The sequence below is a fragment of the Mugil cephalus genome, chromosome 21 (genome assembly GCF_022458985.1).
Source record: "Mugil cephalus isolate CIBA_MC_2020 chromosome 21, CIBA_Mcephalus_1.1, whole genome shotgun sequence".
Classification (NCBI taxonomy): Eukaryota; Metazoa; Chordata; class Actinopteri; order Mugiliformes; family Mugilidae; genus Mugil; species Mugil cephalus.
Genome location: NC_061790.1, coordinates 10707058 through 10734956, shown reverse-complemented (window position 1 = coordinate 10734956; position 27899 = coordinate 10707058). Strand labels below are relative to the sequence as shown.

General features: G+C 41.2%; 1 protein-coding gene and 1 non-coding gene across 2 annotated transcripts; both read left to right on the top strand.

The window, feature by feature from the left end:
* The first annotated feature begins 1580 nt into the window (after positions 1-1580).
* trnal-cag lies at positions 1581-1663 on the top strand. The gene has a single exon. It is a non-coding gene; the product is annotated as a tRNA-Leu (tRNA).
* Positions 1664-2048: 385 nt separating this feature from the next.
* rp1l1b (rp1 like 1b) lies at positions 2049-25248 on the top strand. Its single transcript, XM_047573866.1, has 4 exons — positions 2049-5439; positions 7754-8432; positions 10431-10596; positions 11105-25248. Exons 2-4 carry the CDS (start codon positions 7929-7931, stop codon positions 24391-24393), a joined length of 13959 nt encoding a protein of 4652 aa, XP_047429822.1. The 5' UTR covers positions 2049-5439; positions 7754-7928; the 3' UTR covers positions 24394-25248.
* The last annotated feature ends 2651 nt before the right edge of the window (positions 25249-27899 follow it).

Here is a 27899-nt window from a genome sequence, read left to right as displayed (position 1 = left end):
GCTGTTTATGTTCAGAATATCTGGGTAAAAATGCTCCTCACTGACCTTGGCAATGGGTAGCCCTGGCATGGTTTCCATGCTCCCATTCCTCTGGCCTTACGTTACGGGTTTAATATTCGGGATGTTGTTGATGTCTGAGCTTGGAGGAATCCCTTCCTGCTGGATGCTCGGCCCTGCTTCCTTAAAGACTCAACATCAAAAATGAGACACATGGAAATGACTCACACAGTTGTCCCAAGGGTTCAGACACTTCAACTAAAGTACCATGTTGACAGGTTCAAAACAGGATATGAGCAGGATAGGTCTATGTTTATTACAGATGGCAGAATACTTAAAGAGCAGTGATAGCTGAAAGCTCTGATAAGCAACTCAAGCACTAACAGTCACGTACCCACAAAGGCTTCACTGCAACTCCCAAACCATTAACACTAAAAGTCTTACAGTGTGTGTGTAGTATTCATTTTTTTTTCAATGCAATGCAATATGGTTATATTGCAAACCCTTAAATTGCAAACATACATTATAAGATGCTGCAGATCCACTTCTCCAACATTAACCACAGTGTTATTAATAATATCAGTAATTATTCCAGTACGTTAGAGTGTTTTCCAGAGTCGCATCTCTTTCACGCAGACTGTACACACTTTTAAGACTTGACCCTTTAGTTTAGAAATTTCTGCTTTAGCAAAATATCACAACATTTGCACTTTTAAAGAGCAGATTTCCCAAGGTGTTTGGAGCTAAGTAAAATCTCATTAATTACAATAGCTTGGCCTTATTGGCTAACTAGTGCCACTTATAAATTCGCTGATTTCTGCTTAGTAGGGGAATAGTAATTTTGCAGGCCCAACTTCTCCTTAAATAGAGATATGCATCTCTTTACCTCTTTAGGACATCACCATGTCACTCTCTCCTTACCTGCACAGGTGCAGTGGAAGTCTGTGGCAATAATGTGCCTCAAAAACTAGTGACCTTGTGAACCAACAATAAATAAATAAAAACCAAATTTGGCAGTAGCAGTATGCAGATTAAACCACGTGCTAGTATCATATTATGACTCTCTTTAGTTCGACTATTCAATGGACTTACTTTTAAACGCAATTCGCGCCGAAGAGTTTGAATTTTAACCTTTTCGACCATAGACCGTATCGACCAACCTGCCTGGATGCTCATTTCTCTCGCGAGATTTAGTAACGTTACTTCTGCCGCTCGTTTACAACTATGTGAAGGTAAAATGACAAAACATAAATAATTACGGTAATTACCAGGGAATCAAACGTAATCCCACCCTGCATTAAATTAAAACTAGAATGTGAGGCTTGACAGGAGCTGAGTTGAGAAGAATTTTCTTTTCACTGATGAGGTGTATTTTTCTAATCGCCGGTAGGCACGAGAGGAACACGCGTGTCTCATAATACAGTCGTTATATTAAATTAGATTTCGTTGCATCTGTGGTTGTTGTCTTATGAATGGTCTCAGGAAAGCTAGTCAAACTGAAAAAATATATCACTACTTCTCAGCTTTATGAACGATAGCGTGTGAACGTTCTTATACTATCGTTCAGAGGTAGCTTTACAGTTGTCAGGATGGCCGAGCGGTCTAAGGCGCTGCGTTCAGGTCGCAGTCTCCCCTGGAGGCGTGGGTTCGAATCCCACTTCTGACATCATCTTTTTCTTTTTTTTCCAATAGACGTAACATTGGTTGTGAAGCGATTACAACATTTTTTTTTAAAACAGAATCACGTCTGTTTTTTTTTTTTTTTTTTTTATTCTTTTCTTGCAGTCGTTATTTTACTTACATCCTTTGGTCCGAATACAGTATGGATTTAATGTCATTATAGTAGCAGATTTTGTTTTCTTTTTTTTGTGGTAAAGTTAAACAGCCTTATACCTTTAATCTCTTATTTGAAGTAATTAGATAAGGCCACAGAGTGGTTTGATAATTCAAGACCGAAAGCTGTTTGAGTTCTTTTAGTTCTCAGAAAGAGGATTCATGTCCCTCTGTCAGCAGAGTTATTTTAAAAACAAAACAAAACAAACAATAGAAACTGAAAGTAGAAATGGTGATTGCCATTTAATATTTGTTGCACGTGCATCACAGGAGACACACACACAGTATACAATAACACAACCACATCTACTGTACATGGATCACTTGCCACTACGCTTTTTTTTTATTTTTTTATTTTAGTTTGTATTTACCACCTAAACCAACCTAAACATAAAAAAACATTTGATGTTAGAAGTACAGCAGAATTTGTTCCGCACTGGCACCACCACTGCATGGTTCTTTAAATGTGACATTGAGGCTGCTTCTCTCATTTATACTTGTACTTCCTTTCTGTGATCTTCACCGTGAACTCACAGTGACATAAAGGTTACAGAGAGAACACAGGTTAAGCCTGTCTGGACACACTATCCTGAGACTGGCACAAGTTCTTTACCGCATGGATTAAAGCCTATAGGTTCACAACAACCTACAGCTTTTAAATAAATGTTGTATTTAAAGCCTTGTCATTGGTATTTTTTAGAACTGAATGAGCCTTCATGTTTGGAGTGAAATTCAGTTCCAGTGAAAACAAATCATGACTTGTCCTCACCTCGTGGACATCTCTGCCAAACCTGTCTGACCAGGCTTATGATCAAAATCTAGATCGTCAACAACGTTGGTAATAGCAGCGGAACAACACGAGACGTAAGAAGCCATCTGATATCTGTGCACTGAAGCACCTGTCTTGCAGACTTTTATTTCTGTCAGTCTCTCCCAAGGTGACCCTACTGAGAATGCAGAGCCAGATTCTTCTTATGCTGAACTGAGTTCAGAAATGCGTAATGTAGTTCTGTAATATAATGCACACTGCTCATGGATGATCATAGTTATTACTCAAGGCACAACAAGAATAAGCACTGGGGATGCAGAGTGGGAATAAAAGAGGCCCCATTCTTCCTATTTCCTATTAAGCCAATGTGACGTAAATAGTTGAATAATGCTGCTTTAATACTGTATGTAAGGACAGGTAACCTAAACAGGAAAGTAGGGATTATAGACGGATGTGCAGCTTCCCCCCTTGTGTCTAGTATTTGTTGTGCAATTTTGATTATTATTTAATTTGTCATTATGGAAGTTTAACAGTTTGCTTTGAATGCTACGGACTATTAGTGTAGCGTATGTTTGTTTGTTTTTTTTCCCCCTTTAACCACAGCTATTTATCAGTGATTTGACTTCCTGGCTGAATGCTTCATAAGAACTGGGACTGGATATAGCAGGCGGCGTGCTGCACAGCAGGTTGCACACTAATTAGCCCTGATATTGTAACTGCTGCCAGGAGGGGGTGTGGGGCGCTAAGACTGAGCCTCATTGCGCACGTGTGTGCGCTTGATGGAGGATGAGCTCCAGGGCGCCCTGCTGCGACTGTGATCCAGACTGAATCCACATGGTGGAGGCTTGACAGCTGACAACACCCTGAAATACTTATCATACTTAATGTACGGTGATTACAGGAATCTTGAAATCACCTCTTTTTTTGTTTGGTTTTCTGGAGCCCATGTCAGGCTGTTTGTCTGACACCAGAACAGGAAAAAGTCCTGTGGAAAAGAAATTGTTGCCTTGCGACCGTTTTTGATGAATGCATTCAGAGTTGAGTCAAACGTATCGTAACGTCTCTATTTCTGTAGAAGGAGTGAAGGGGAGGTGAGTTTCTCGCACAGGAAAGCCCACAGTCAAAGCCACGTCCTGAGGGCTTCTGAGTCACACGTTCACAGTCACGACTAAGCATGAGGGCAGTGGTGGTGGTGGTGGTGGGGGGGGGTCTTTCTGCTACTTTATCCCACGAGCCATGAGTCAGGACACAATCAACTGGTTCACCATCGTCAAATCCCCCCCACTATGACCCGTCAAGCTCCTTAAGACAGATGGCACATCAGAGCTCTGTGTGTGTAGGCTTCGTGGGAGTGGGTGCTCATGTGACTAAGCACTTCTTGAAACTCCCGACATCGTGCGGAGGGACCGCCATGTTGTCTGGGGTCCTCTGATAAGGGTACCCCCCCCCTTGTGTTCTGTGGTAGTTCCTTTAACCTCGAAGGGACTGACCTGACCCCGAGTGATATTTAGAAAAGTGCAGTATCTGGACAGGTTTCACATCCTGAGTGGAGCGTTCACAGAAAACTAATGGAGACGTTTTTGACCTTGTCACCATTTCACATGTTCTGTGACAATAATGTAACTGAGAAGACTTGGACTGAAATAATGAGCTGGGGACAGTGCCCAGGAATATAATACAAGTGATTTAAATGCAATCATCTTTGACCATTCATCTTGACCCTTGAGCTCTTTGTCTTCTGCTGGCCGTTAGTTATGTCTTAATTGCGCCATCATTGTTTCTGGGGCTGTGATTGTTCAGAAACACAATTGCTCGTTCACGTCTCTCAATGGCCAGACGAGCGCAGCTATTTCACCCCAGTTCTGCCTCGTCATCTGCTCCGGTGTCTTCTTGATTTTCTGCATTGTTTAAGATTTATTAGCACCGACTTCAACATGACACTCATTTTACTGCGCGATTGCAGAATCAAGCCAGTGTATTCCTTTGGAAGCTTTGTATCATATCCGGTGTTTGTGAGGTTAAATGTAACAAACAAAAAACAAAACTGCAGGTCTTACGCATGCAACCTCCATTTGCTTTGTCTTGGTGCTGTTGCTTTTTTGTTTTTGGGGCCACTATGAGAAACACTGTGGTTCTTGTGAATGCTTTCAGTGGTTGAGAACCTAAGCTCATAGTGCACACGCTGAAAATCAAAATTAGCAAACCAATAAAAGGAAATAAAGTAAAAAAAAAAATAAAAAAACACTCACAAAAAGCATCTACTGACTGAATATCCTATCCTTTCGTCATCCTTCTCTCAATAGCTTCATCTCTCAGTAATATGTTTAAGATTAATAGCCTGAAACCAGAAATCACACATTGGCCTGAAAAAGGTATTATAATGTGTAGGAAGATATGTACCTGCCATTCCTCCTCAGTGTTGTAACAGTAAGTAAAATTCTTTCATGCCAGTGGGAGCACTATGACTGAGGCAAAACTTGGCAAAAAAAGGACAGAAGGTGGAAACTAAAAGAGGTAATTATGCTTCACAGAATGTTAGCTAGTCGTTTTCTAAAAGAAAGTTTAACTCCCTTTATGCAATGGTGAAGTCCAAGTCATGTGTCCAAAGCCTCAGCAGATTTCAGCCAATCTCAGAGTGATTAGCAGGGCTTTTCGGTCTATCCTTAGCTTCCCGTGCATCTGATTAGCGGCTAGGCCCGCTACTGGAGGGAGACTCCTGGAATGGTTTGTAGTTTCTCTGCTTGCTGGGAGTTTACATCTCACTCTCTGTGAGTCCAGGACTATTTCCTTTTTTCCTTTAGATTTTTTGTAGTTGTCTGGATTATGAGTGTGCAGCATGTGTGAGTATACTTCCTCTGAATATATATGTACATTTTTAGACAGTGTTGCATTTCAACAATAGAAATAACTAAAATAATGAGATTAAAGTGCTCTTCCTGTGTAGAATATTAGATTAAACATATTATTAGATTAAAGGCATACCCTGTAATTATAGTGTGTAATTCATGCAAAGAATGGATGCAGCAATCAATGACAAACTGGTTGAACTCCAGTCTGTATGCAGGATGCAAGTTCTGTTTTTCCTTGTTTGAAGTCATAGGAGCCACGGTGTCCAACACGACACCTCAGGGATATGTTGCATTATTCTTGGGATCCAAGGTCACATACGTTTCCTAGTCCTGTTGAGTGAAAAAAAAAAGAAAAAATATGTATGTTCTCATGATAAGCATTCTGCAAGCGAGTGCACACTTGAATGGACTGCAGTGATCTTTACATTCAAATACATGTCTTCATAGCGTCTGCAGTATTTGCATCGAACATAATGTGTGCATGTGGATAGAAGAGGCACCAGAACTGTTGATATCCACCAAAAATCGTGCAATTTTATCTGAAACATTGTTTCATCAGTTTTTCTGATTTCCAAGCTTTTTCCTGGGATCCTAAAACCTTCGGACAATGTCAGCGTTCAAATGTAGCCAGGTACATCAGCCTATTTAAAAATTTTAGTCATTTGTTGTTCCTTTAAGAACACATAGTTAAATAATGTATTCAAGACTTCCACACAAGTGAACCAAAATAGAATTTACCGTCAAAATCCTGAATTTTAGAAGGAAAAAAAAAAAAGAATCAAGTTATTTTTAAGACAGTCCGACGCCTACAAATGTGTATAGATTTGATTCCAAATACAAAAGGTTGGCAACATGACATGTGTGAGTGTTTACGGCAATAAATTACTTTTCTTTCCACTGCCAATAAATGTTGAGCTGCAGGGAACACTTGCTGGTATGCTCGCGTGTCTACAACATGGGCGAGAACAACGACAGCCGCCAAACCTGCTCTTTAAGGGTGTCAATCAAGCTTAGCCTATTTTACCATTTGTGGAGTCTTGCAGGGTTTTTATTTGCATTTCATAGTGGGCTTGCATCCCTTTCCATCAGAAAACAATGAACTGTCTTTACCTCCAAGTATTGTCGCGGTGACAATGCATTGTGCTTAATGCAGATATTTTTTATTTATTTTTACGAGTAATCCTTGTATTTTTAATTACAGGCTAAGAATGTATTTTTGTTTGTGACAGGGACAATCACTGAGGTAATGTCCACTTCCAGTGCAAGTAGAGACTTAAGCTTGTTATTTAAAGTCACTTGGAGGATTTATTTGTGGCTCTATCCTCATTATCCTTGTCTTCGTTTACTCTTTGATCTGCACAACAGCCTGTGCATACGTAACGACTGTGCCGCGTGAATCGCTATAAAACGTGGGAAATGCTGATCAGTTAAACTCCAAAAGCTATCACGAACCAACACGATAAAACCCAACACAATGACAGTCCTGCTATGATGTGCCGTTGTCCAGGTTGCGAGGCAAGAGGACTTGTCTTCTACTACCGCTTATCCTGACTATGGTCGCAGGGGTTTCTGGAGCCTATGCCAGCTGTCATCAGGCAAGAGGCGGTGTACACCCTGGACAGGTCTCCAGTCTATTGCAGGGCTAACACAGAGACAAACAACAATTTGCACTCAAGCACACACCTAGGGTCAATTCAGAATCACCAATTAACCTAACAAGTATGTCTGTGAAGGTAGGAGGAAACCGGAGTACCCGGAGAAAAGCCACACAGACACAGGGAGAACATGCAAACTCCACCCAGAAACCGGACGTTCTTGCTGGGAGGCATCGGTGCTAACCGCAGAGGCGGTAGCAAAACTAACTGAACTAAGTCTTAAACTAAGCAACTGCTTAGAAGAGCAGCTAAACATACGACGCTGAACTATAAAACAGGAAATCCTGTTGCTTTTGACTGGCTGTAACAGTATTAAACTGATTACGCCTACAGACTTAAAGGTGTGTCTGTGTCTGGAGTTCTTTTTCAGACAGGCTGACTTATGTCAGACCTCATCAAGCGTGTTTCGGCACTAATTTAGACTTGAGTGCTTTAGAGGAGAAGCTGAGGATCCCTGCTTGGTTTCGAGGAGAAACAAAAATGGACGTGGGGTGTCCCATCAAAGGTTGCGTGTAAAGGCAGAAGAATTGTCTGTCATGTTCTATTCAAATTTAAGTTGCAGTTTCCAATATATGTAGAAATCAGTCAGGGACATTTTGTTTTTTTATCTTGTCTGATGTTTTCCCCTCTTTTTTCCAACTCTCTTTTAGCCTGGAGTGAGTGGTTACCATCCAACATCCTGTGCAGCCTCTTCCTAAAAGTCAGCTTAGGAGAAACATGGCAACTCTCTGCTGTTGTTTGCCTAAGCTGACCTGCCTTCTTCTTCTGCCCCCCTAAGACTTTCCCTCTTTCATCCAGAGCACTGATACAACCATCAGCATCAAAATGTCGTCCCACAAACACCACTTCCAGTGCTTTAATGCCGTCGGCGGTGAAAGCCTCCACAGGTCTTCTCTCCCCTTTAAACATCATACCACCCAGCTACCTAGGATCCCCCGACATGGCATGGTGGCCCATCATGAACCCGTTGGCGAATGCTACCTCTGCACAGAGTATAGACATGCCCAGGAAGTGGAAGCGGTAGAGACTCAGTTGTCACCTTTCTATCATACCCCATATCACCATCACCACCACCAGCAGCACCACCCGCACCAGTATGTCCTCAGGGGGCCGAGCAGGCCCGAAGAGGTGCCCTCGAGGCACGGCCGCCACGTTCATCATCACAGGCACAATAAGAAGGTGGTGCTGGTGAAGAACAGCGACCCCGCGTTCAGGAAGACGATCGTTTTACACCGCAGGAGTGTACACAGTTTTGGCCTTTTCTTACAGGAAGTGTCTCAGCTCATGGAGTACCACATCAGGAAGCTGTATACTCTCGACGGCCGCAAGGTGAGGTCATAAATATCACAAATGCAAGATTTAGCCTTAGTTTTCCTATAATTTCAATTCAATTCATACAAATCCTTTGGGATTGCACAGTTATGCAGGGTTGTACAATTTGTTCAGGAAACTTCTCTTTCCTACGGGAAGTTTACGCAGTTTCCTTGACCCTAAGAAAATACTTTAATTTGTATTTAAATGAGCTGGAAAGATTGGTCAAAGGTTGTGTTGGTCTGTGTTATTTTGACCGTAAGTGTAGTAGTTTCAAAGGTTTGTTACACAATGTGGTTGCTAATGCCTGTGACTGAAGACCAGAGAGAAAGAGAGGCCTCTAGTGACAGGACTGATGCTTAAAAACCCAAGCTGAGAACAGCATTTTCTAAGTTAACCATTAGTGTGTATTTAAATGCAAACAGTGGAATATGAGACCATCACCTTTTAAAAACAGCATGAACTTAATGAAAATTAAAAAAGTTCAATATCAATTTCCTATCCAGGGTGGATTTTCAGAATTAAACATATACAGAACAATAGCCATGCCATTGTTGGTTGAATAGTTTCTATAGTGGTATCGTAAGGAGCAGAGATGAGTGTAACTGCTGTAAGAAAATAAGTCCGACGGATATTTACAAAAAGAACATTCCTAAACTATCATTCTCATTTAGTTTGCACTAAGCAGTGTGTTCTCATCCGAGTCAAGTGGGATAAATATTTTGAGTGTGTGCACCAGGGAATGAAATGGGGATATTCCCTCACACATACATTCGGATCGTGGATATCGCTCCAAACCCCATTAATCTTGGTCAAATCAGAGCTATTTTTGAGAGAGGAGAAACAGGTCAACGTTGAAACTCCCCTACTTTGATACCAGAGGTGTCTCAGAAATGCGTCTTCCACAGTGGCAATTAATTATCTTCACTTGGGCTTTGTGTGACCACAGATGAAGCCATTCATCTGCCTTTACCGACAGCGGATTCAAAATTCAAACCTGCACTGTCATCAAAACCAGGCACACATAAGCTAAATAAAATCAACAAAAGGCTCAATATTTCAGGAAACGTGTTTTCACAGTGTTTTAGAGCTGTCAGTCCATAACTCTATTCAGTATTAAAAGCACACTTTAAAATAAAATAAAAAGGAAGAGCGGTATAAAATGCAAGTTATTTACTGTATGACTTTTCAGAATGAAAATATGGAATATATAGAAATTATACATATAAAAATATGGACCTCCAAACTTAAAGAGTCATGCTTTTTGTTTTGGCAGCAGTGGTTAACTGTATAAAACCAATATAGCCACTATTATGGGGCCTTTATGTGAAACAGGTCAGTACACACTCACCTTCAGATTAGCATTCATCTATTCAGGCTAATCATCTGCAAGACTGAGGGCTGTATTGATAATGATCATAGTTGATGATGATGTCAGCTTTTATTTTCAGCTTTGTGGCACATGCATACAACCAGACACCGTGTTTCTTTTGCAAAATGCACTTTAGGAGTTGGCAGTTGAGTAAAAATAAGTCTGAGTCTTTATGATGTATGAATGGATTATGTGCCACGGACCAATGTTTCTCACACTCATTAAGCTGACAATACCTGCTGAGCTACACTCATGTACAGTACAGCTCAGCCCATCATCGTAACGTGCATCATCATCGGGTGAGGTTTCCCAGAGATCATCCAGGATTAGGATATTTATCCCTTGACTCACTGTTTGACTCACGGCCTTCTCTCAGGGATTTAACGCTCTGCCATTGTGCTTGAGAGGGAACAATGTCCTCACCCTGTTATGATATTCTTAAACATTCCTCCATTCTTAGAAAAAAGAATGCAATTGAAATAACTGAAATACCTTTAAATTCAAAATTACAACTACAGAGTGTTATTGTAGGGCGTGAGAAGACTTTAATTTTCAAGGAGAAAGTCAAAATGAATGAATTTACCATATATGGTTCCTTGCCTTTAAGTGGTAAACAAATGACACTTGCTGTTTTTCCCTTTCAGATTGACAGCGTCCAGAGTCTTCTGCAGTGCCCCAGTGCTCTCGTGTGTGTGGGGCGGGAGCCCTCTCACCCTTCCATTGTGGAGAATTTTCACAAGACATCAGTTGACAAACTTCCACAGCTGAATGTGAAGTCACATCCCACTGTTTGCAGCGAAGGACAAGAGAGTAGGAAAAACTATTTTCATACGTAATTCATTTCTGACACAATTTCTGTATTCTATGAAGTCCCTGTGAAACAGCTAGCTGGGTGCTATATTTTTGCACTTATTTATATGTTCCCTTTAACATCGCCACTAGATCGGTTGCATTCTCCAAAATATCCCAGCGTGCTCTGTTGTACCAGCTCCAGTAGTCTGAGCAGGAAACATTATTGTATGTCTGAGCTGGTGAATGAGAGATACAAGGGGAGTGAGTAGAGGAAGACATATATAAAAACAGCAGTTTGATTTCATAGGGACTTCCCTCATTACCACCTGATTATGTTCTATATTCATTACTGATTACATTTAATATTGATGAATTATTTCCAACTAATTAAATGTATTGCTCCCTGTGACATTCCTATAAGATCTGATCAAATGGCTGTTTTGTATATCATAAAGAAAAGATATCTAAAAGAAAAGATGTCTAATTTGATGTATTTGTCATTTTTATGGCTGAATGGTGAACAAAGGACTCACTGCAAAGAAAAGTGTCATCCATCCAGACATGCACTCCGACAACAGAGCTACCAGACAGTCAGTGTCATCCGACAAGTCAGCACCAGATGGAACTGAATCCCCAGATCATGTCGATTCCTGTCCACCCACTGGTGATGGTCTGAGAGAAGATGATATAGAGAAACTGGTTCGTGTTAACAAAGATGGCAGCTTGTCCATGGAGATGAAAGTGCGCTTTAGACTACAAAATGACGAGACGCTACACTGGTCTACAGAAGTAAGAAAGACCACAGGCAGGACCAGTGAGTACCTCCAAGGACACAACAACCCCTATTTTTCACAGGTTAGCGACAGAAGCTACACAGAATCTGAAATCATCTCCGCTGGTGAGGAAGACGAGGCTTACATCACTCAGCGCTATCAAAGACACATGGAGGAGCCTCACTGTCCTCACTGTTGCAGTCATTGCCAGGAGTATCAAATCTGGTCTAGTCTGCCGGGGACTCGTGGAGAAAGTCGCCACATTCAAACTTCCAGCTCAAGTGCATCCTCACATACCGTGGTGTCTAGAAAGACAGTGGTTGAAACGCAAACTACCTCTAGATCAAGTGAAGAGCTTATAGAGCAAGTGGTGGAGAGAGAAACCTGTGTAAAGCAGACTATCGAAGCAGCTGAAACCATAGAATACTGCACCATCAGAAGTGACAATGTGCAATCCTTCACAACCGACAACTGCGTGGTCAAAACTGCTCAAACGTCCGAACAGGACGAACAAGCAAGATCAGTTACCTGTGCTTCTTCTCAAATATCGACAGGAGATGAGGAAAATCAAAATGATGAGGACAATGATGTTCCACTAAGTTCTTCAAGAGTGTCTTCTAAGGATTGTGTATTTGAAATGGATGAGACCTCAAGAAGTGAAGAGCTGGATGGAGGATCACCTATGCAACACTTAGACAGAGCATCCAATGCTTCAGGGCGCTCTAGCAAGTCACAAAAATCTAATGCTCCATACATTTGTCGGTGTGGAATATCTGACAGTCCCGTGGGCGACACAAAGGGACAAATCAACACCCAAGCTGAGGAAGAAGGTGAGACACAAAGAGATCAATCAAGTGCCATGTCTGTCAAATCAAATGCCTCTTGCAGATCAGACAAGTCTGGAGAAATACAGAACACGGTGTTTGAAGATAAACAGGAAAAAAGATCCCAAAGTGCCATGTCAGCTCATTCAAAAGCCTCGACAAAATCCAAATCTGATGTTTCAAATGTTGCAGCTGAAGGAATGCAAATGTGTGATGACAAAGAAACAGAGATGAGACCCTTATGCAGCAGGTCTGTTAAATCCTCAAAATCTGAAAAGTCCATTAAGTCAGTGGTGGAACCTGAACAACATGACTTAGAAGAAGATGCTGGAGAAGAAAGAGCATTAAGTTCCATGACATCAAAATCCAAAGCTTCGAACAAATCAAGGGGATCAAGGGTGTCATCTCCAGGTGTAAAACAAGCTGAAGAGGAAACTAAGCTGAGGACACCCAGTGCCATGTCAGTGACGTCAGATGCCTCTGTAGGATCGAAACATAAAACATCTGAGGTATTTGCAGAGGAGGGCATTCAAAGCTCAGCAGAGGGAGATGAGAATGAAAGTGAACCGAGCATTTCAGATACTGAAGAGAAAAATGAAGCAGGATGTGCAGAAGAGAGGGGACAGAGTGCACTGTCAGTTAAATCAGCAAAGTCGAATATTTCAGGCAAATCTAAAATGTCAAGGACCAGTGATATTTCAGCTGATGAAAATGCTGCAGATTATAATGAAGATGGAGAAAGACCTCCAAGCAATATATCCACTATATCAGGTAAATCATTAAAGTCAAATGCTTCTGCAGTATCTATGAAATCAAGAGGTTCTGCAGTTCCTTCTGAAAGCTGTGGTTATGCCTCTGAAGAAATTGTTATTGAAGGGGAGACTGAAAGGAGGTCAGTGAGCCCAATGTCGGTAAAGTCAAATATTTCTTCCAAATCAGATAAGTCAAAATGTTCTTCTCATGTCCCAGCCAAGACAGACAGTGATGTCCCAAATGAAGGAAATGACACAGAGAAAGCTGAAACCAGAACCCCAAGCAGCATGTCAGTCAAATCAGCCCGCTCACATGTTTCTGAAAGATCTGCAGAGAGGGCACCAAGTGCTTTGTCAGCTAAATCAGCAAAGTCTTGTGCCTCCAAGAAGTCGAAAGAACAAGATGGTCAAGCAGAGGAAAATATATTTGACCCTGAAGAACATGCAGAGAGAGCTCCAAGTAATTTGTCAGTGAGATCAGGAAAGTCAGCAAAGTCAAATGTTTCTGTAAGATCAAATAAATCAAAATGCTCTGCTGATGTTTCAGCTAATGAAAGGCCTGAGATCTCTGATGAAGAGGAACAAAGTGAAGAAAGAGCTCTGAGCAGCATGTCAGCCAAATCAGGCCGCTCACATGTTTCTGAAAAATCTGCAGAGAGGGCACCAAGTGCTTTGTCAGCTAAATCAGCAAAGTCTCATGCCTCTTCAAAATCTGTAAAATCAAATATCTCTGATGTTCAGCCTGACAAAACTACTTGTGTTACTGATGAAGTATGTGGTGAAGAAGAAAGTCAGGAGAGAGCACAGAGTGCAATATCAGGAAGATCTGTAAAGTCAACCAGGTCTGAAAAATCTGTAAAAGATTTAAAAGATCAGGATGGACAAGCAGAGGAAACTATATCCGACCCTGAAGAACATACAGAGAGAGCTCCAAGTAATTTATCAGTGAGATCAGGAAAGTCAGCAAAGTCGAATGTTTCAAAAACATCTAGACGATCGAAGGTTTCTGATGCTTGTTTGGGTAACAGTGTAGAGGATCATGAGGAAGGAGAGTGTGAGGAGGAGAATAAGGGGAGAACAGGAAGTTCTATGTCAGTCCAGTCAAAAAAATCAAATGTTTCTGCAAGATCTAGTAAGTCCAAATGTTCTGCTGATGCTTCAGCTAAAGAAAGGCCTGAAATCTCTGATGAAGAGGAGCAAAGTCAGGAGAGAGCTCTGAGCAGCATGTCTGCTAAATCAGCCCGCTCACATGTTTCTGAAAGATCTGCAGAGCGAGTACCAAGTGCTTTGTCAGCTAAATCAGCAAAGTCTCATACCTCTTCAAAATCTGTAAAATCAAATATCTCTAATGTTCAGTCTGGTGAAACTACTAGTGCTCCCGATGAAGAATGTAGTGAAAATGAACATCAAGAGAGAGCACAGAGTACAGTTTCGGAGAGATCTGTGAAGTCAACAAATTCTGCAAAATATAAGTCAAAAGAACAAGATGGTCAAGCAGAAGAAGATATATCTGACCCTGAAGAACATACAGAGAGAGCTCCAAGTAATTTATCAGTGAGATCAGAAAAATCAGCAAAGTCAAATGTTTCTGTAAGATCAAATAAATCAAAATGTTCTGCTGATGCTTCAGCTAAAGAAAGGCCTGAGATCTCTGATGAAGAGGAGCAAAGTCAGGAGAGAGCTCTGAGCAGCATGTCAGCTAAATCAGCCCGCTCACATGTTTCTGAAAAATCTGCAGAGAGGGCACCAAGTGCTTTGTCAGCTAAATCAGCAAAGTCTCATGCCTCTTCAAAATCTGTAAAATCAAATATCTCTGAAGTTCAGTCTGACAAAACTACTTGTGTTACTGATGAGGTATGTGGTGAAGAAGAAACTCAGCAGAGAGCACAGAGTGCAATATCAGGAAGATCTGCAAAGTCAACCAGGTCTTCAAAATCTGAGTTAAAAGAACAAGATGGTCAAGCAGAGGAAATTATATCTGACCCTGAACAACATACAGAGAGAGCTCCAAGTAATTTATCAGTGAGATCAGGAAAGTCAGCAAAGTCGAATGTTTCTGCAAGATCAACTAAGTCCAAATGCTCTGCTGATGCTTCAGGTAATGAAAGGGCTGAGATCTCTGATGAAGAAGAGCAAAGTGAAAAGAGATCCCCAAGCAGCATGTCAGCTAAATCAGCCTGCTCACATGTTTCTGAAAAATCTGCAGAGAGGGCACCAAGTGCTTTGTCAGCTAAATCAGCAAAGTCTCATGCCTCTTCAAAATCTGTAAAATCAAATAACTCTGAAGTTCAATCTGACAAAACTACTTGCATTCCTTGTGACAAATGTGGTGAAGAAGAAAGTCAGGAGAGGGCACATAGTGTAATATCAGGAAGATCTGCGAAGTCAACCAGGTCTGAAAAATATGAGTTAAAAGAACAGGATGGACAAGCAGAGGAAACTATATCTGACCCTGAAGAACATACAGAGAGAGCCTCGAGTAATTTATCAATGAGATCAGGAAAGTCAGCAAAGTCGAATGTTTCAAAAACATCTAGACGATTGAAGGTTTCTGATGCTTGTTTGGGTAACAGTGTAGAGGATCATGAGGAAGGAGAGTGTGAGGAGGAGAATAAGGGGAGAACAGTAAGTTCTATGTCAGTCCAGTCAAATAAATCAAATGTTTCTGCAAAATCTAGTAAGTCCAAATGTTCTGCTGATGCTTCAGCTAAAGAAAGGCCTGAAATCCCTGATAAAGAAGAGCAAAATCAAGAGAGGGCTCTGAGCAGCATGTCAGCTAAATCAGCCCGCTCACATGTTTCTGAAAGATCTGCACAGAGGGCACCAAGTGTGTTGTCAGCTAAATCAGCAAAGTCACATGCCTCCTCAAAATCTATAAAATCAAATATCTCTGATGTTCAGTCTGGCAAAACTACTAGCGCCCCCGATGAAGAATGTGGTGAAAATGAACATCAAGAGAGAGCACAGAGTACAGTTTCGGAGAGATCTGTGAAGTCAACAAATTCTGCAATATTTAAGTCAGAAGAACATGATGGTCAAGCAGAAGAAGATATATCTGACCCCGAAGAACATACAGAGAGAGCTCCAAGTAATTTATCAGTGAGATCAGGAAAATCGGCAAAGTCAAATGTTTCTTTAAGATCGACTAAGTCCAAATGCTCTGCTGATGCTTTAGCTAATGAAAGGCCTGAGATCTCTGATGAAGAGGAGCAAAGTCAGGAGAGAGCTCTGAGCAGCATGTCAGCTAAATCAGCCCGCTCACATGTTTCTGAAAAATCTGCAGAGAGGGCACCAAGTGCTTTGTCAGCTAAATCAGCAAAGTCTCATACCTCTTCAAAATCTAAAAACTCAAATATCAAATGTTCTGCTGCTGCTTCAGCCGATGAAGAAGAGCAAAGTGAAGAGAGAGCCGCAAGCAGCATGTCAGCTCAATCAGTCCAGTCAAATTTTTCTGAGATATCTATCAAGTTTGCAGACAGAACACATAGTGCTTTGTCAGCTAAATCTGCAAAGTCACACAAATCTACTAAATCCACCAAATCACACGTTTCTGCTGTCCAATCTGATATGCCTGACGAGGGAGATGGAAAATATCAAAGTGAAGATAGGGCACAGAGTGCCAAGTCAGCAAAAACTGCAAAGTCAACTATTTCTGCAAAATTGACTAAGTCAAGAGGACCAGATGGTCCAGCTGAAGACCATACAACTGACCAAGAAGAGCAATATGACAGAGTGCCAAGCAGCAGATCTGTCAGATCAGCAAAATCATCAAAGTCAAACATCTCAAAAATATCAAGTCTAACGTCTGAAGCTTCGACCATCCACTGTGACCACATTGCTGAAAAGGAAAACGAGGAGGAACATGATGAAAGCAGATCAGTAAGTTCGATGTCAGTGTCTTCAATCGAGTCAAGTATTTCTGAAAAACATTCAGCCGTTGTTCAAATTGAAGAAACCAGATCTGAGTCACAGTTTTCTACAATATCTAGGAAATCGAATGCTTCCAAAGTTCATTCTGAGACTAATACTGATACAAATAATGAAAGAGAATCTCATGAGACAAATGAGTCAAAAGTCTTGTTGGCTGCAGCAGAGGAGAGACCTTATGATTATGATCACAAAGAAAGAGCTGCAAGCAACATGTCAGTGAAATCAGCAAAATCGGCCAAGTCGAATATTTCAAAGACATCTAAGAAATCAAAGGCTTCAGACATCACTTCGGAGCAGTGTACGGAAATCACTGGTGAAGAAAACGAAGGGAGAGTGAGCCCAATGTCAGCTCAGACAATTAAGTCAAATACTTCAGCAAAATCTAAAAGGTCAACACGCTCTGATATTTCAGTAGTACAAAGCATCCACAGTCCCAATGAGAACGACGACCCAACTGAAGAAAGAGCTGGAAGCTGCGTTTCAGTCAAATCAGTTCAGTCTAAGAAAACGTCAGAGAGATGTCCTTCAGCTTTGTCAGCCAAATCACATGCTCATGGAGTTTGTTCTGGGAAAACTAGTAACTTGTCTGATGAAAGGAATGATGAAGAGGAAACTCCAGAGAGACCACAGAGTGCAGTATCTGCCAAATCCACAAAGTCAGCCATGTCTGTAAAATCAAGTAAGTCAAAAGTGTCCCATGAACCAGCTGACGAAAAAGCAGAAAGAGCAGCAAGTGGTATGTCAAAGGGTTCTGCAAAGTCAAATGCCCCGACACAGTCTCCAAGATCCAAAGGTACATTTCCAGGTGATGGATGTGCTGCAGAAGAACAAACAGAGACAGTACCAAGTACACTGCCAACATTGTCAAATGAGAAATGTGAAAAAGCTTCTCAGGCTTCTGTTTGCGATTCTGATGAAGAAGACGCTGAACAAGTAACTGAGGAGGTCAAATCAAATATTTCTGTATCATTGAGGAGTGCAACGCCCTGTGAAATTTCCTCAGAGGAGGACAATCCAAAAGAAGAGGAAATTGTACAAAGACCATCGAGCATGTTGTCAGTTAAATCAGCCAAATCCACCAGATCAAGGAAGTCAACGAGTTCTGCAAAATCAAAAAGTTCTGCAAAATCAAAAATCTCTAATACCCCAGGTGATGAAAGTTCTGAGGAGAATGCAAGTACCACTTCCATAAAATCTGCAAAATCAAGCAAATCAAACACCACAGCAGGATCAAAGAAATCAAAAGCTTTAAAAGGAGGAGACGCTGAGATGAAAGCAATGAGCCCAGTGTCTGCGAAATCAGTAAAGTCAAATGTGACATCAGTGTCCAGAAAATCAGAAGCCTCTCACTGTCCTGAAAAATCAGAGGCAGATCAAACAGAGAGGACTCCAAGTGGTTTGTCAGTGAAGTCAAACAATTCTGAAAGAAGCACAAAGTCAAACAAATTAGTATCAAATCCAGCGGATGTCCTTGGTGTGACCACTGAGGAAAGTGAAGACAGGGTATCCACAGCCATGTCATCAAAGTCCAAGGCTTCAGCACGTTCAAAAAAGTCATCATCTGACACTAAAGGGCTACCAGAAAGTTCTATAAGTGTGACATCACATCAGTCCGTTAAATCTAGTAAATCCAAAGAAACCAATATTTTAACAAATGAAGATACAGAAAAGAAAGATGACACAGATGTTGATGTTACATGTGTATCTGCAGCGAACGCAGGGGATGTGAATTCCAAAGGAAAGAGTTTGTGTAGTTTGGATGAGGAAAAGAAACCATCTACACCTGATAAGAGGAGCTGTCACTCTAAGACAAACAAGTCATCTACAGAGGTCATTTCTAAACCAAAATCTGCATCAAAGTCAGAAACCTACCAGAGTCCACGGCCATCAAAAGGAAATAAACATTGTGTTATTTGTCGCACAGAGTCAGATGAAAGTGATTTGTCTCAAGCTCTGTCCAGTGCAGATCTTGCCAAAGAGATGTGTGAGACTCACACATCTGAAGAATCAAAATCTAATGTGTCTAAGAAGATATCAAATGGTCAAGTGAAAGCTACAGACACAGGGAGGAGTGATAATAAAAGTGACAAAAGCAGCAAACACAAGAAAACAGATGATTTTGACCTGGTCCCATCTAGCTTACCCAATGCATCCCCAACCGAGGTTGTAAATGAATGGCTGAAAACAATACCAGAAAATGGTAATATATGTGACATGGAGGAGATTCATGATGGACAAAAAACTGAACCCGAATCAGAGGAAATTGACAGAGGAATGGAGGATAACGCAAACAAAGCTGAGAATTCAAATGATGCAGACAAAGGGGATGTACTGAACAGTGAACATAATAATGACTCCAAAACAAGTCCAGAGGCAAATAATGATGACAACACCTGCACTCAGAGAGAAGATACCCCAAAGGTATATAACTCCTCCATACAAGTGATGAAAGTACTTTTAAATCCAAAGCTTGACAGATGTAACAGTATGCCAGAAATATCTCCAGTTTATGGACGTAAGCTGAGCACCTCAGCTACAGGTCTTTTGGACTGCCTTGTGAAGTTGCAGTTAATAGACCATGATCCTAAAAATGCAGACGAAAAGGATGAGCGGTACAAAGCACTAATGAATATACTAAAGTCTCTTTGGCTATGTGATCCTTCAGAAAATGAACATGTATTAAAGAAGGACGATCAGCATTGTGTGGATGATGACTTCAATCAGACGTCATCCTCTGGCGTGGATGTCAACAGTGGCTCCACGGGCTCTGGGAAGAGTAGCGATGGTGTAAAAAGCGGTAACGATGTGAATGGAGATGTGTTGCAGTCTCACACCAGTGCGGATATGTTAGGGAAAGTACAAAACGTCTGTGAAGTTGAAACCAAGAGAGGGGGGATGTATGAGGAAAAACAAAAAGAAGATGACCTAGCTACAGATGACACAATCAGAAGCAATGACAGTCCCAAAGAACTACCTGAAACACCCCAGTCCTCAAACCACAGCTCAGGAAATGAAAGCAATGGGCAAAAGCTTCCAGAAGAAGTTGATAAAGAAACTTGTATTCCGATTCACAGATCTCAAGATCCTGATCCCATGTGGGTCTTAACCTTGCTAACTAAAATAGAAAAGCAGTTCATGAAGCATTATGTCAGTGCAATGAAAGAGTTCAAATTGCGATGGAACTTGGGAGATAATGACCAGCTTGACATGATGATAAATGAACTTAAGACAGAGGTTCACAAAAAAATCCAAACAAGTATAGACAGAGAATTAAGGAAAATTCAAGTTCAAGCGTGTCTGCCAAGACCCCCGAAAGAGGTGATGTCCCGCACTTCAACAACACAAATTGAGAACAGAAGGCGGAGACTGATGATCATGCTCAATCAATCAATTGACTCCCAAGCAGAGAAGAGCGATGATTCAACAACAGGGACATCTTACAGTGACCAGCGTAGTGACACTGATGATTACTGTCCGTGTGACACGTGCCTCAAGCAAAAAATCACATCGAGTCCAACTCTTATGGCAGAAGTTAGACACACTGCACCTCTTAGCATGGACTTTGACCTAAAGAGGATTCTTATGATGAAGACTGCTGACTCTGGGAATTCACAGGCAATCACCTGTACATCTCAGTCTAGAAATTATGTTCAAACACAAGCAGCCGAAACACTTATAGAAAAGATTATTGATCAAGCTGTAAAAGTAGTAGAAGGGGATGGAGCAAGCGAAAAGGAAGGTGTGTGTCAAGATGTAATTCAGCAGGACACGTCTGAAAACAGTGAAGCAGAAGAGGAAGACCCAGTCAAGGAACTCACTGAAAAGCCTGATGCTGAAGAAACAGTTTCTCCTATTGACAGCAATGAGGAAATGACCAAGACAGAAAATGCAATGGCTGAAAATGAGAGAGCAGATATAGGCACAGATAGAGAAGAATCCATAGCAGACAGCATGGACATTGCTGAAGAGAACATAGTAGAAGTTGAAGCAGCTATTATTAAAAATGAAACACCTGGAGAAGTCATGGAGGATGCGGTCAGAGCTGATGAAGACTGCAAAACTGAGTCCAAAGAAGAGGAAGAGACAGGAGACAAAGAGGAAGATATGTTAGAAAAAGAGGCCGCCGTGGTTCTGTCAACTGACCATCAACCTGACGAAGAAGAGGATAATGACGAAGTAATTCTTGCAACAGATGATCCTGAAAAGGAGAATGATGGCACAGCGTCAGTAACGGGTTCAGAAAAGGAACCCATTAAGGAGGCAACAGCTGAAGATGAGACTGCAGAGGAAAAAGAGACTGCACTCTCAATTGATGATGAAAAGGAGATAGCTTCTGAAGCAATCCCAGCTAAGGAGGAAAATGCAGCCTTAGAGACTACCATACCAGCCACGGATGAGCATGACTCACAAAAACATCATGACTCAGAAGAAGCAGATGAAGTAGCAACAACAGATGATGATCTAGCAAACAAAGCAACTTCGGTCTTAACTGATCATGAATCTGAAAATGAGGATGTTGTGGAAGCAAGTATGGTTGATGACAGAGAAGAAAGAGCCAGTGAAGACGATTCTGCAGAAGATTCCACCACAAATGAATGTAATGAACTGACAAAACAAGCAGATGAAGAAACAACTGAAGATGAGCTGGTTGTTGAAAAAGATGCTGATGTTACCAGTGAGGATGAATTTAACAAAGATGCTGCTGAAGATGAAAATGCAGAAACAACCGGTTTAGAAGACACAACTGAACATGAATCTGACAAAGATGAGGCTGTAGAAGAAGGGATAGTCAGTGATGAAGAGGAAATTCCTGCCACCCATGCAGATGAGTCTTCAGATGAGAACAATGAAACAGCCAAAGCCGATGAATCATCAGAAGAACCAGTTCAAGCATATTCTTCTACTGAAGATGAGATGGCTGAAGAAAAACTGATTTCAGGCACAGGGGAAGCTGAATCAACAGATGAGACTGATGAAAATGAAACTGCAGAAGAAAAAACTGCTTTGGCAGTATCAGTTGATCATGAATCTGACAATGAGAAAGCTGTGGAAGCAGGACAATTTGACGACGGAGAAGAGACTGGTGCTGCAAGTGGTGATGATTCCACAGAAAATTTAGATACCATTACAAATGAAGATGAAACTTCAGATGAGACTGACACTGCAGTAAATGAACCACCAAATGAACCAGCTCAAGAAGCAACTGAAGATGAGTTGGTTGTGGAAAAGCAGGCTCTTACAAGTGAGAATGGGCTTAATGAAGGTGCTTCTGAAGCAACCTCAAGTGAAGATGAAAATGCAGCAGTAGAGGCCGATGCAGCAGTCACAAGTGAACATGAATCTGAAGATGAGGCTCTGGAAAAGCAAACGCTCACTGAAGCAGATGAGACTGCAGATGACAATGCTTCTGACAAATCATCAGAAGAACCAGATGGAGTAGCAACAACTGAAGATGAACTGATTGTAGAACCTAACAAAGATGTTGCTGAAATCACCACATCTGATGATGAAAATGCAGAAGAAACCAGTGTGGCAGCGACAAGTCAACATGAATCTGACACAGATCGAGATGAATCAAAGGATGAAGTTGCTGAAGATGAAACTGTGGCAGAAGACACTGAGAAAGAGGAAAGTGTAGAAGCAGGACAGGCTGATGATGGAGAAGAGACTGGTGCTGCCAGTGAAGATGATTCTGCAGAAGATTTAGATGCCACCACAAATGACGATGAAACAGAGGAGAACGATGCCTCGGCTGTTGAAGCAACAACTGAAGATGAACTGGTTGTAGAAAAGGAAATCACCAAAGCTGATGAAAATGCAGAAGAAACAAGTGAACATGAATCTGATAAAGATGCAACTGTTGAAGGTACCAGTGTAAACGATTCAGAGGATGACACTGCAGAAGAAAAAGAAAATGCTGTCACAAGCGAAGATGAAGAAGAAGTTGGTAGTGAAGAAGATCTGGGACAAACAACTGAGCATGAATCGGGCAAAGATGCACCTGCAGAATCCACCAGTGTCGATGAGTCTGAGTCAGATGAAAAAGTAACAGCTGAAGACTCAACTGAAGATGAAAATGCTGAAGAAAAAGAAATGGCTGTCACAAGCGAAGATGAAATGAAGAAAGAAACAGGTGAACTCAACAAGACTGAAGAGGAAAATCCATCAGATGTTCTGGCGGACACAACTGAACATGAATCTGATGACGAAGATGCAGAGGAATCTGGGACAACTGAATCTGCAGAACAAACTGGTGTTGCCAGCGAAGATGATTCTGTAGAAGGCAAAGACGCGTCCTCAAATTGTGAGACTGCAGATGAAAGTGATAACACAGCGAAAGCTGAAGGACTCGATAATGGTGATAACGTAGAGACAAGTGAGAAAAACTCCGAAGATGTGTCTGAAAATGGATCAGACGGGGGAAGCGATGAATCAGCGACCGATGAAAACAAATCTGAAAACAGTGCAACCACAGGACAAGAGGATACTTCAAATGTCACAAACGATGACGAGTCAGGAGATCATTCAGAAGCCAAGCCTGAAAATGAGACTGTAGATGAAACATCAGGGGAAGGTGAAGATGAGGCAGGAGATTCGGAAATGGCATCAGCCGAAGAGTCTCATGAGACAGAATCATCTGAAAGAATTGCAGAGAGCAGTGCCACTGACGATATTAAAGAAGAAGGAAAAAGTGAAGGTGATGAATCTCATGACGAGAAGGGAGCAGAGGATGAAACAACAGAGGCTTTGACAACAGGAGATGAAATGACAGGAGAGTCAGGAGAACCTGAAATGGTACAGAATGAGATTAGTGAAAGTGATGGCAGAGAAGAATCTGGATCAGAAGAACCATCTGCTGAAGATGAGGATGGAGAAGGTCAAACAGGAAGGGAAGAGTCCACAGATAACATGGAGGATGAAGTTGTGGCACTGAAACACACAGGAGAAGATATTGTGGAGAGTGATCCTGACAAAATGAAACATGCAGAAGAAGAAGAAGAAAGTGACATGACTGAGGACCATCAAGACGAGACTAATGACAAAACAGAATGTTCTGATGATGTAGTGGAGCTGAAACCAGAAAAGGATGTGGAGGAAACATCAGAAACAAACGATGAAAACAGTAAAAATGAGACAAATGTCACACTATGTGAACGCATTAACATAAGAAATGGAAGCTGTGATAATGACAAAGATGGTGAAGAAGTTTCTGAGAAAGAGGAAACCGATACACCCCACGAAGGCTGGAGTGGAAACTCTGCGGATGGAGAAGATGAAGAAGAGGAAGACTCCGATAACCAGGAAGAAGAAGCCGATGAAGTACGACAACCTTTTGTTACCAGCAAAGCAGATAGTCAGAGTGCACCTAAAAAAGAGGCTGAGAAAACAATGTTAATGCCACTTAATGATACTCTGATAAGTGCAGAATCTGAGGACGGCGCTTACGCCGATGTTGAAGATTCTGAGACTGAAATAAACAGCCAAGAAGAAGTTACAAGCCTTGAGTCAAAGAGTTTGAAAAAGAATTCATCATAAGTGGACTCTGGAGACAAGAAGAGTCCAGAGAAGAAAGAGGGTCTCTGTCAACCAGTCAGCTGTCAATACTGATACTACAAGTGGTGTTGGGATCCTAGGAGGGCCTGTCAAATAAAAGGGAACAATTGAAAAGATTTTTCTAATTTCCAGTAAACAAGCACTAAATAATTACAAGCACTTTGTTCCAAGTTCCTGCTGCTCATACAATTGTATGAAAAATTATCTTAAAAACTTGAATGTATATACTTTACATAGAGGGTCTGCATAGTTTATATGCTATAAATATTATATTTTGAATCTGTTACATTCATGACTTAAAAACATCACATGTGCACATATACTGTAAGTTTCCTTCAAATTACTACAGTATGATTACACGATTTTTGCTGCACATTACTTTTTAGGCGTGAGGATATAGTATATCTAATCAAATCAAACACTTATGGTTCCAATAATAAAATTATTTATTTTTGTAGTTAATATTGTACTTTTCTTGGAATTCAACAAACACTGATAATATTCGTTTTGAATGTTTAACATATGGTTCTGCAGATACAATATTTAGTCTTGGGTCTAAAAAGCAAAACATCGATGTAAGTGTATTATTAGTTCCACCCTGTAACTGCGTTATAACTTTAATCGATATCTATAACAAAGGAACATCTCTGAAAGTAGCAGGATTCAGTGCAAGGTTTTGTGTTTCAAAACATGGTATCCTATTGTTATGTATCTTAGACAATTCATCTGTGTTAATGAGTAAGAAAATGCATTAACCCCTGTGTTACAAAGTTGATTCTATATTGTACTGATTGTACTGCACAAATTGTCTCTGGAATTAAATGTACATTAAAGTCATTCTTGTATTTCTTTTTCAGAAACACATGACACATACATCAAAATTGGATATTGAATATGTCACTATTAGTGCTCCAGGTTAAAAATCATAATTTTACTTCTTACTATGAACACAAACTGTAGAAAATAAACATTTGCGTAGAACCCATGTATAGTGAATAATCCACAACTATCATAACTCATTCATAGAACCCAGGTTACATTAGTAACTGTATGTTACACCTGTGGCACACAATTGATTAACATTAATCACATCTATAAGTGTGCATGAGGAATGTCACCACAGACAGGACATTTTAAACTGCAGTATGCTGTGAAATACAGGAAGGTTTGTTGGTAATGTTGGGTTCTTTGGGGTTGCTATGACAGCATTTTGTGTGCAGCTTTTCACAACACTCACAACAATGCTTACGGGTCACTTGAGATTTAACAATTTACTATAATGTCCAAGGTGGCTGAAAATGAAATTGATATCCCATATGCAATTCTGATCAACATCTTTACAAAGGTATGGTCTCATGACTGGGTATGAGTCAGGTCGTCTGTGGAGACTTCTTTCATTCTCTTTCTACTGAGTCCCATTAGACGGACCTGATGGATGTGCCTCTCTCAGAGTTTCCGTTTGCAGTCTCTTGTGGTCATGTGACACACATAATTGGTGTCACTCTGATTGACTGCTTAACACCAGTAAGAAGCAGACTGCTGTCCTTAGGCTTCCCTACATGGCTCGCACACTCTCAAGTGCTTCCTACATCATGTCCTGCCTGTATGCAACAGTCCCATGCTACACAAAGGAATACTTTCTCCCAAGAGTGGAGTATGATTGTTCGCTACAGTAGAATTAACACAAGTAAATGTTGTCCCATCAGCCTAATTCTAGCAGCAGAAGGCAACAGTATCCTTGACTTACTGGAAACATGCTGCGAGAAGACCAGGTAGGCTGTGGTTGTGAATGCTATACTTTTTTCTGCTTAGCAATTGCACCTGGCAAGTTGCTGTAGTGTTTATATCATGCATGAGTTCAGACCGCACTGGCCACTTCCTTTTGAAAAGTGAATATAGAACATCTCCGCCTGCCTGAAATTTACTAGCATGTGGTACCTATCATCAGTAGTGTTACCCACAGTAGTTGGGGATTGGCGCAAGAGTACGAAGTGATACAGCGATACAAAGTTACTACATACAAACAGTATAAATATATAACAAATACTAATGTAATATATTGAAGGCCGGAAAATGGAGCTGGTATATTACTCTACTTAAGTTCATTTGGATCTAAACTAGCTTCTTAACACACAAAATCACTCTATAATACAAAGTAACAGATAGTTTATGGCTCTGAAGAAAGTGATGAGGAGGCATCTGAAAAGGTGGTGATTATATTCTGACGCTCTCTTCAATTATTTCTTAAATCTCTGCTGGGATTCAGTTTCTGACTGAAACAGAATAATAACCCCACCTCTAGTCAACATCTGTCCTGAGTCTTTACAACAATGCTGCAGGAGGGCTTGACTTTAGTTTTGACTGAATTTAATTCTCAGATCTTGCTGGAAAAGCAAGGGGTTTCTGAGGAAGCACCTGCTTGCTGGCACTGACTAATTTCCACGGTAAACACTGGAAGAGTGATCAACGTCATCCGGAGCACAATAATAAGGGGCTTTCCCGCAGCCATGTTTACCTCAGAGTAACTTGCCTTCAGAACAGCTGCACTGACCTGCTCCCAGCAAACATTACTACACATGGGTTTTAAACAACTTGTCACAGATAGCCGGGATTCTGAAATGTTTTCTGTTTTCAGATTCGCTTTCATCAGTCGCTGATTCATTGCTTTTCAAGCAGGGGTAAAGCACCTTTGTGCCTGTAGTCTTGGATTGTTTTACTGAAGTGAAGAATGACAATATAGTGAATGGAATGCCTGAATTAAATGGTCTTTAAACACACTCTACGTCCAAAAAAAAGTGAATCTCACACATTTCACTTAGTGCTGCACTGCCTGTGCAAGATACCTGCAGTGCTGACAGTCTACAAGACAAGGAAAAGTGAAGTTGGAGCAGCAGAAGTGCCTGTTCGATACATCGAGGGAGCTCGATTGTTCACTGACGATCACTTTGTCTTTTTATGGCAAACGCAGGAGTGAGACCTTCTCTCGGTCCATGTGTGACAGAGGATAAAAAATGGTTCCCACACAGACAGGAAGTCAAAGAGGGGCCTCTTGTGATGTGGAGGGAGATCAAAATTGAGGAAAGTGCACGCTAGTGTGTTGACGTGTGTGTGTGTTTGAGTGCGCGCGTGTGTGTGTGAGAATGCATTCAAGTTTTTCATAAACTTTTTAACAACACTGACTAACTGACGGCACAACGTCATTTAAATGTTCGTTTCTGAACTCCATGCCGGTGCGGAGCTTTGCCGCACGGACTCACACACAATCATGAAACTCCCATGTGAGCACATGCACAGACATTTGCGGTCACATGCAGTGCACGCTCACACTAATAATGGGAGCTGAAAGCGACTATTGGCAGCATGTGGGCTTTTGGCACAGAGGTGGTCAGAACTGCATTACCAAAGGAGACCCACGCTCCCTTTCTTTCCCACTGTTGTTCAGGTTATCCTGTGGGGCCACTTATGACCCTACTGCAGGCAGGATGCAA

Excerpts from the sequence above, each read along its gene's own strand:
- rp1l1b (XM_047573866.1), top strand. The coding sequence starts at position 7,929 with ATGTCGTCCCACAAACACCACTTCCAGTGCTTTAATGCCGTCGGCGGT. Across the intron at positions 8,433-10,430 it reads ATACTCTCGACGGCCGCAAG|ATTGACAGCGTCCAGAGTCT; the intron begins GTGAGGTCATAA and ends TTTCCCTTTCAG. Across the intron at positions 10,597-11,104 it reads TTGCAGCGAAGGACAAGAGA|GACTCACTGCAAAGAAAAGT; the intron begins GTAGGAAAAACT and ends TGGTGAACAAAG.